This window comes from Bidens hawaiensis, unplaced genomic scaffold (genome assembly GCF_021521415.1).
Source record: "Bidens hawaiensis isolate Kalapana, Puna unplaced genomic scaffold, B.hawaiensis_p1.1 tig00017795_1, whole genome shotgun sequence".
Lineage (NCBI taxonomy): Eukaryota > Viridiplantae > Streptophyta > Magnoliopsida > Asterales > Asteraceae > Bidens > Bidens hawaiensis.
The window spans coordinates 144,729-154,303 of NW_027492688.1; the positions used below are offsets into that span (position 1 = coordinate 144,729).

At 35.4% G+C, this 9,575-nt stretch overlaps 2 protein-coding genes across 3 annotated transcripts; one reads left to right on the forward strand and one right to left on the reverse strand.

Moving 5' to 3' along the window:
* The first annotated feature begins 363 nt into the window (after positions 1 to 363).
* LOC143554704 (filament-like plant protein 7) lies at positions 364 to 4,933 on the forward strand. The gene is made up of 7 exons (XM_077044399.1): positions 364 to 543; positions 887 to 945; positions 1,577 to 1,679; positions 1,756 to 1,885; positions 2,397 to 4,098; positions 4,189 to 4,225; positions 4,298 to 4,933. The coding sequence occupies exons 3-7, from the start codon at positions 1,590 to 1,592 to the stop codon at positions 4,754 to 4,756; spliced, it is 2,418 nt and encodes an 805-aa protein (XP_076900514.1). The 5' UTR covers positions 364 to 543; positions 887 to 945; positions 1,577 to 1,589; the 3' UTR covers positions 4,757 to 4,933.
* Positions 4,934 to 5,025: 92 nt separating this feature from the next.
* LOC143554705 (1-acyl-sn-glycerol-3-phosphate acyltransferase BAT2, chloroplastic-like) lies at positions 5,026 to 8,743 on the reverse strand. 2 transcript variants are annotated; one of them, XM_077044400.1, is made up of 7 exons: positions 8,617 to 8,743; positions 8,247 to 8,290; positions 6,917 to 6,980; positions 6,598 to 6,795; positions 6,107 to 6,513; positions 5,917 to 6,018; positions 5,026 to 5,847 (listed from the first exon to the last, which is right to left on the reverse strand). In XM_077044400.1, the coding sequence occupies exons 2-7, from the start codon at positions 8,274 to 8,276 to the stop codon at positions 5,632 to 5,634; spliced, it is 1,017 nt and encodes a 338-aa protein (XP_076900515.1). In that variant the 5' UTR covers positions 8,277 to 8,290; positions 8,617 to 8,743; the 3' UTR covers positions 5,026 to 5,631. The 2 variants fall into 2 exon arrangements, with proteins under 2 accessions (XP_076900515.1, XP_076900516.1); XM_077044401.1 differs by having other exon boundaries at positions 5,682 to 5,843.
* Between the last annotated feature and the right edge of the window lie 832 nt (positions 8,744 to 9,575).

Here is a 9,575-nt window from a genome sequence, read left to right on the forward strand (position 1 = left end):
GGGTGTCATCATCTAATAAGCTAAGAAATAACGAATTGGGTGTCATCATCACTAACACTCACAAAGAAAAAGAAGGTGTTCGCACCCCACTCACCAACACAGGGTTACAAAGGGTGTATTGTAACGGCAAATAAGCCAACGTAACACACTCACACTCATATTATATATTCCACATAGCCTAATCACTAATAAGCTTCAAATAAACAAGTCAAGTTAGAATTTAGTGTGTGAAAAAGAAATGTACGTTTCCCATTTAATAACATTGGAAAAAGAAAAACCAACTTTCATTTACTAGTATTTATTATTATATTATATGTCCGTACGTGTAAGCCTTCATTTTCTTGAAATCAGGTGTGACCTTTTCTCCTCCATTTCTGCCATCTTCTCACTTCTCTCTGCAACCTTTTTTCTCCTTCCAACTTCACTAAATAATTTAATAATATTACTACCTCACTTATCTCTTCTTCTTTTTTAACTTTCACTTTCATTTTAATTAATTCAAGATTCATCCAACATAATATAATGTTTTCCTTTTCTTTCCATGTATGTACTCCTTACTATATTTTTTATTATTGTTATTAAGTTTTTTTTTTTTTTTTACTATTATTGCACTTTTCTGTTAGTTTCAGTAGCTAATCAACGGCTTTAATCTATCTTCTTTGGAACTGATTTCAGTTGCTATTTATGTACTGTGTTTGTTACATATTGTTTCTCTCTCTTCTCCATGAACTCAACTCAACTGTTTGTTTCTAGTGTTTTGTCGTTTCTGTTTGATTATTATTATTACTTTGATTTGTTTTGTTTGTAGTCATGTCTGTTTTAAGAATATCTTACAGAAGATTTGAAAACTAATTTCAGATTTATATTGTTTCTATGGCTTTTGCAGTGGAATCAAAGCTTATTCTGCTAGTTGCTTGAAGCTTACTGAGATGCATGCATAGTAAGGTACCAAATTTATGATCTCCTGAAAGACTAGTATCATCTTTATTATTATAGATCCACTTGCATTGAAGTTTTCACCTAAGAATGGAAATCCCCAATTTTTAGTTAGGGGTGTTCTCGGTTCAGTTTGGTTCGGTTATTAGCCTCAGTCGATTAACCAATCGGTTTTCGGTTAATCGGTTCGGTTTATTCGTTTAGTTTTCCGGTTTCAGTTAATTTCGGTTAATAATCATAATCAAAGTTGGGCAAAAAAATTTACTTAAAAATATACATGAAATTGAATGTATCATGAAATGTTGATGTAAATAAATAAAATGGAGGTATATATACATGAAATGAAGGTATAAAAACTAGAAATATATGAAAATATGAATGGTTTGGTTAATTTTGGTTAACCGAGGGTATAAAAAATAAATGATAACCGATTTCACCTTAATTCAATTATTGGTTAATTTCGGTTCGGTTATTGCCCACTCCTAGTGTTTGTTGATAAAAGCATGATATATTTTAAATAAGTTTTTACTGGAGGTAGATTAGGTTATTTTCTTGACAATAAGTTCATTGTATGTCTTTTTCTTGAGTGGGGCAGATTGTCTATAATTTAAGTTATTCATCATGCATTTTTGACTTTAAGGTTTTGTTAAGTGATGGAAAACAAAGCATGGATTTGGAAGAAAAAATCCACTGAAAAAACAATGATTGCAGCTGATAAAGTTAACAGGGGGAATGAAGATGAGGTAGACATATCATCATTTTCTTTGACTTTTTTGTGTTTCAATGTCAAACTTTGACTTTTGAGTTCACATATTGCAGGCTGATAAAGTGGAAATGGAGAGAGATTTGGAAATTTTGGATGAAAAGCTTTTGGCTGCAGTAGCTGAGATTAATGCTAAAGATGAAATTGCAAAGAAGCAGACAAACATTGCCAAAGAAGCCATTCAAGGTTATTTTTAGGATTATGCATTGGTCGGTTTTGGCCCAAAACCATAGCTATAACCATAACCAAGATGTCGGTTTTGGTTAATCGGTTTTGAAAACTGTGAATTTGGACCTAGCTAAAACTAACTTAAAAACAATATAATATCGGGCATTATTTGAGCCTGAAAGTATGGGCTTGAAAGATTTTAACAATGGAATGAATTGTTATTAGACATTTGTATATATTAGTATATTATATTTCACTAAAAAATACATAAAATCTATAATATTAAAAAAAAATAAAAAATTTAATTGGTTTGGTTTAGTTTTGGTGGTTATGGAAACCTTGTTAATCATTAAACCGACCCCTGCTGGTTTTTGGTACAGTTCGGTACTTCGGTTATATTGGTTTGATTTCATTCGTTAATTTGGTTGTGGGTCGGTTAGTTCGGTTTTCTGCACACCCCTGGTTATTTGTAATATGTTTAAATTAGATTTTACATTTATATTAATTAAAAAATATATCTACCATACAGAATGGGAAAAATCTGAAACACAAGTTTTAGCACTGAAGCAAGAATTAGGGAAAGCTACACAACAGAGTGGTGCTGACTCAGCATTGGACGAGTGTATGCAGCAGCTGCGTTTTGTTCGCGAAGAACAGGAAAAACGGATTCATGATGCTGTGATGAAAACATCAAGAGAATACGAAAAAAGAATAATAATTTTAGAAGAAAAACTAGCAGAATCCAATAAGAAAGTTTCAAAACTAGGTTTGGAGAACACTCAACTAAGTAGCACACTTTCAGTAAAAGAAAAGATTATTGACGAGCAACACTTGGTGAGGGCTCAGTTGGATTATGATCTTCGAGCTGCCATGAGTCAACTCGAGTCAACACAAAGAGAAAACGCTTCTCTAGGTTATGAAATCCAAGTGTTAGAAAAAGAGCTCGAGATCAGAAATGAAGAAAGGGAGTTTAACCGCAGAACGTCTGATATGGCACACAAACAGTATATAGAAAGTGTCAAGAAAATCGCAAAACTGGAAACAGAAGCTCAAAGATTACGCCTGCTTGTTCAGAAACGCCTTCCCGGCCCTGCTGACATGGCAAAGATGAAGAACGTAGCTGAAGTTAATAGAAGAAGGTCAAACCCTTTTCCAATGGAGTCAACCGACTATAATAAAAAGATCAGCTTCTTGACTGAGCAGTTAATTTCATTTGAAGAAGAGAACAAGCTTCTTAAAGAGTTCCTTCACCAGAAAACAATCGAATTGTCAAAAAGTCAAACATCTGACATAGGCAGTGATGAAAAAGTCAGCATGGCGGGATCTTGGGCACCGTCATACAATACAGTTGGAGCTTCAGATATAGGTTTGATGGATGACTTTGTTGAGATGGAAAAGTTGGCTCTGGTTTCGGTTGACAAACCATTTGCAGATGATATCAAAATCGTTTTGGCGGAAAAAGATAACTGCAATAGTGACGTGGCAATCAATAATAAAGACGCAAATGGCTACAGTGTTGATGAAATCAACAAATCAATACAGAAACTCGTTGAACTTATTGAAGGGATCAGATTATCTGAGAAGAATGACGATGTATCGGAAACACCAACAGGGTACACTGTTCATGTGTTTCAGTGGAAAACATCTGAACTGAGGGCAATTTTGGAAGAATTTCTTCAGATTTGTAATAAGTTGGTAAATGGGAAGGTTGGTGTGGAGGATTTAGTCAAAGGGTTGACTTCTTCTTTGACATGGATAGTCAATCATTGTTTTTCACTTCAAGATGTGAGTAGCATGAAGGATGAAATCAAGAAGCAGTTTGAGTGGGATGAAACTCGAAGCGAGAGTGAGGTAGAAGGTGGGGCCCACTTGTCGGAAGCAGATAAGTTGACTTTTTCAAAAGACCAGGTACCAGGTTGGCCTATGGCTGCTTCTGGGAACATAAGAAATAAGATTTTCCACTTGGAACCAAATGTGAGGGAAGAAGTTAGAAAATTGAAAGATGACATGGCAAATCTTGAATCAGCTAATAAAGAATTGGAAGGTAAACTCCAGTCCGAGAGCGCCAAGTGTGCGTCTTTAATTGTTCAGCTTCATGAATTAAAGAGTGTTCCAAACGAACAAAAGGAAACCATTGAAGACCAAACAGAAGTAGATATGAAGGCGAAAGATATTGAAAAACACCCCAATGAAGCTCATCAAGAAACTAAATATTTGGAAGAGCAAAAAAGGTATTATCTTTATCTATGATTTATTTAATATATAAGGTTATAAACAAATATTGTAACTTGTGTAAGTACTTAAATGGTGTTTTATTTCAGTTTGACAGAAAATGACAATGAGACAACCCTTTCAAGTGTAAGTATTTTTACCGACTCATAGTATTCAAGTTTTATGATTATCATGACATCTAATGACTTGATTAAGCAGGCACAAGAACTAACAGCAGCGTCACATAAGTTAGCTGAATGTCAAGAAACCATTGTTAACCTTGGGAAACAGTTAAAGGCAATGGCTTCTCTACCCATAGACACGTCTTTATCCAACACTTGTGAAATCACCACATCGCCCTCATCCAACAAAAACAGCAACCAGCGTGTCTCGCTACTTGACAAAATGATTACCGAGGACCCCTCAGGAGCACCGCGGTCTCAGAAACCGAAAGGGATTTCTCGTACTGTCACGTCACCAGCAATATTGGATGGGAATTCAAAACCTGTGGTTTTTATGTCTCCGCCGATGTTTGTAAGTGTAAAGGGAGTGAAAGATGAAAAAGATGAAGAAGCTTTGGTGAACTTTTTGTCCGTTGTACCGAACAAGAAGATTAACAGTGGTGGTGGGATTCTGAAAAGATTGTTTTGGAGAAAGAAGAAAGGTAGTAAAAAGTGAAGGGTGTGGTTGTGAGCTCTGGCTTTTGGTTGTTTAGTTTCATGTGGAAATAATGTTTATGGTTTGAGGCTGGGTTTGGGTTTGGGGATTGTTTTGTTTGGTTAATGTAAATATAATGACAGCCAAAACCAATGGGGTTTGCTTTTTGAATCATGTGAACTTCCATCCATTTTCTCATCTTCTTGGATTATAACATACATATTATAACTAATTATAATAGCCGGGCGCAAGCTTGTAAATTCATCCATGAACCAAGCTTGTCTCAAACTCAATGTAGTTTACACCAATATGCTTACACTTTCATGCAGTTGTGTAATACCAGACAACCACTAACTATAGATACACCATATGATGTCTTCATAGAAGAAAATGGTCATACGGGTTGTATGACCTTGTCAGTGGTGTCTGTTGTCACATAAGTCATTTTTGTGTTGGTCTAACAAGTCATATAACTCGTATAACCAGTTTTCATCTTTCATACTACCTGTATGACCATATGGGCCGTGGTGTGTGCATTCCCCTTGCACAATCTTAACAATAAATGCACTAAAATCTGAAAATATGACCCACAAAATTAATGAAAAGACAAACGACAAAAACATTTAACATCACCCTCTCCTTCTATCATCTCAACTATAATGTATGCTGTCATTTTTTTTTTCTTTCAGAATATGTTAAAAGGTCGATACCTTGTCTATAACTTGCCGGTGGACTATACTTATAAGCAAAATACAAGTAAACTTCCAAGTGACCTACTATAGTTTAACTTAAAATGCTCACAGGTAAATAAAACAGTAACGAAAAACGAAACATTATGCAAACAAATTAATAGACGGCAAGTAAAACTAACAAAATTTCTTCCATATACAGTACAGTCAACCAAGGCGATCGAGTTCATCCGCAATTACATTTCTAACCTTGCTGCATAATATATCAGGATTATCTCCTACAACGGGCTGGTGAATGACAATTTTAACAGTTCCCGCGTTTAGTGTACCTTCCATCCCTGCAGGCATAATATTACCCGTCCCCACAAGAGTGATTGGAACGACAGGAACTCCAGTTTTTGCAGCAATACTAAATGCACCTTTCTACAAAAAACCAAAACGTGTTTATTTAATTTCTCCATATTTAAAATCTATGATAAAAAACAAGCTCACCTTGAAGGTGCCTAAACTTCCATCCCTACTTCGCGTACCCTCTGGAAAAAAGAAAACAGACCCGCCAGCTTTTACAAGTTCCATGCATCGTTTAAGAGTTTGCTACATTTAACAAAATAGTTCAAAATACTTCATAAGTTTGAAAAAAAACAGCAAAATTGGATATATTAGATAATCATAATCTAGATACCAGTTGGCTCTTTCGGTCCATACGTTTCAGAGGAATAGTGCCTAACAAGAACATGGCCCACCCGACAACGGGGTAGAGGAAAATTGCAGTCTTGCTGACAAATTTGAAGTTCCTGCCTAACGTTAGAAGGGTATACATGTCCAAAAAGCTTTGGTGGTTGGACACATAAACAGCTGGAGAATCTTTTGGAGGTAGATTCTCATAACCCTGAATCTTTAATCTAAAAAATGGAGCGATTGTCATAGATGCCCAAATTTTAGCAATAAAGTTATGAAAATTCCTTTGGTATCGATCCCGTAAGAGCACAAACGGATGGCCCACCACCATGGCCACAAACAGAAATATGGCAACGAAGGATGTAACCGTGTAGAAACAAATTCCTCTGATTTTTGAGACCAACTGGATTTCTACAGTTTTAAAATATAAATAATAATCATTAATAAGAGAAATAAATGGCAAGTTTAAAATTTAGAAGTTAAGATGAGTAGAACCTGATAATTGATAGGATGTTTCGGGTGACCCGGTACCAGCAATTTCAGATCTAACGATTACAGGTCTTGATTTTTTATTTTGGTTAGGTAATTTATAAATTGCAGACATGCTGGCTAGCCTTTCTCGTGTGTGAAGAAAACATTGAGATTTGTAGGGGATTATGGTTTTACTAAAGAATACATGGTTCTGAATACCATCTGCACAAAACATCAACCTAGTTATATGATTTCAGTTAAACCCCATTGGTGCTTATATCAACTGTAAATTGCTTTATAACTTCAAGAAAACAGTGTTGATGAATAACATAAGACCACTTACTATGTTCTAAATGCGTCTTAGTTGGATCTTTATACGTAGAGCAATAAAGTCCCTTAAAAGCAGACTGCAACCAGAATGAAAATGTTGGTATAAAACACAAATATATATGTATGACAAGTTAAAATAACAGATTCCACAATATTGCACTTGTACAAATACCACATAAATGAATAACTGATCAGTAATTATAAATTCACACACAGAAATGTGTGTAGGAGCACCCAGTGACACATTCCTGCTAAAATGAAGCACTAAGATATGAACTGTTTGCCAAAAGATCAAACCTTTTTTTACACAAAATCATTCAAGAACTCTTTAACTGCAAAAAAGGACTCGAAACTTCACAAAAGCAATAAAAAACACGAGTGGCTCAATTGAAAAGTCAAAGTTATCTAAAAGGCATAGTTATTAAAAGCGTGCGCTTTTTGCGCTTAAGCGCATTTAAAGCGCTAGGCGCATTAATTGCGATTAGCATGCAGCAGATATTTAAGGCGCAGTCTTATTTTCCCAAACCTCCCCATGCGTATTAAATTCCCTTTAATAATCTGTTCCTATTCTCTAGGAGTCCCTAACACTAAACTATTTAAGGGGTTCCACAATCAATATTATAGAACACAAAATCATCAATAAACTAAGAATTTACAGGTTAGTTACAGGTTAGCTTTGTACTTAAAAAACCTAAATTCGGATTTCTTTCTTTACTCTGCATTTTTTGTTCTTTGTTTCTTATAATAAACTTGGTACTACTTCTTGTTTTGGATTTTGGATTTTGGTTTTTGGTTGTTTTATAAACTATTTGAAGAATGAATGTATGTGTTCTTCATAAGATGTTCTATTTAAGTTAAAATTTTTGTTTTTTTAAAGTGCGCTTTTTTTTCAAAATCGGGCGTTTTTTTTGCGCTTATCGCCTCGGCACTAGACCCAGCCTCAACGCTTTCGAGCGCTTATCGCATTTGATAACTATGCTAAAAGGTCCTTTTTAGTTCTTGTTATCCATATAATCATCCTAGGTGTCACAACCATCCCATGACCACTAAAAACAACACCAGCACCAATATCATATTATTTATAAATACATAGGCCTGTTACTAGAAAGGCCGTGTCCAAAGGAACACCATTGACACACTATTCAGACAACACTGATGCGTCATATGGGCTGACAGGAGGATTATGGTCATACAGGCTGTATGAGATGCAAATCATATGGCCTGTAGATGTGACACTTTTACACGGCCCGTAAAAGTGGCACGCACACTGGTGCACACTTCCAGGTGTGGTGTTTCTATCCCCAATTGAAAACTAAAAATTTGTAGAAGTAAATTGAAGTTACCAACTGAAAATAGGATGATGAGTAAACCATTGCTTCCTTCCAATCTGTCCAATTAATCAAATATAACATCATTGACCGATACCGAAAACACAAAACCATTCATAATTGTTTCCACCACAAAAATACAACCTTGATTATAAATGCAACAAGAATGCAACGCAGCCTGTAACTGGACAGCTTATTATGCAATTTTTTTTATATAAAAAACTTGATTAACAAACTGGAAAATGGTAATATAAGTATGCTGAGCACCTATGAATGAAACTTAGGGTTTTAAATTTCACAATCAACGATAAACTCTGAACAGTAAAGAACGATATATTAAACAAGATTTGTATTTAAAGAAATTAAATTGTGGAAAGATCGACACTTGATTAATCTACGCCGGAGCCGACTTGTAACAGTTGGCCGGCGGGACGGCTGACGTAAGCTTTGGCGGGTGTCACGTACGGATATGTTTGGATGAAGAAAGGAATGACACGAGTGAAAACCGATGAGGATAATCGTAAACTCCTCGTTGCTAAAAGCCTAAAACTAAAATAGCTTGCACGGTTTCACTAAAATTGAAAAACGTAATTTTTATCTTGTCATTGCAATGTAAGCGGCCGAGTTTTCATTAACCCCAACCATTAAAGTGTGTAATGGTTTAACCAGAGTTCCGGTTTTTTAGCTCTATAAAAAGATTGGTAAATGATAGTCCGGCATATTTTATGTATCATATCATGTTAACTAGTTTGGTTTAGTTTAAATATTGTGTGCACATTGGTTCTTCAAGAATGTTTATTTGTTTCAGGTCTTTGGACGTTATGGATGCTTATTGATGTTATTCACGAGCTTGGAATGATGATTTAGAAGAGCGGAATTGAGTGACGCAACCCAATGTAGAAAATAAGAAAATGCAAAGAAATCCCTATCATGGAAGCCCTTCGCGCTACGCGAAGAATCTAGAAAGAAGGCCCGACTAATTTTTCATTCGCGCTACGCGAAGGACTTATGGTCAAGAGCTCCGAACTATGCGAAAGAGTCTTAAAACGACAAAAATTAGCCCAAATCTTATAAAAGTATTTTTCAGCCTCCATTTGAGATATTCTTCATGCCAACAGCCGTAAAAGAACCATAGGCGATTTTGCATCATCTTGGGGCCTCCGGTTCGTCAAATCAGTCCACGATCTCATCCTTTCATCAGATAAGCGAGTTAATCGATATGAGATGCTAGGCTAAAAACTTTTGTGATCACGTAGACTAGAGTTTTGTGTAAACTGATTATGATTGGATTCTATGTGTTTCATTGATTAGGAGCTTGATTGAATATATTATTGTATCTTGCTT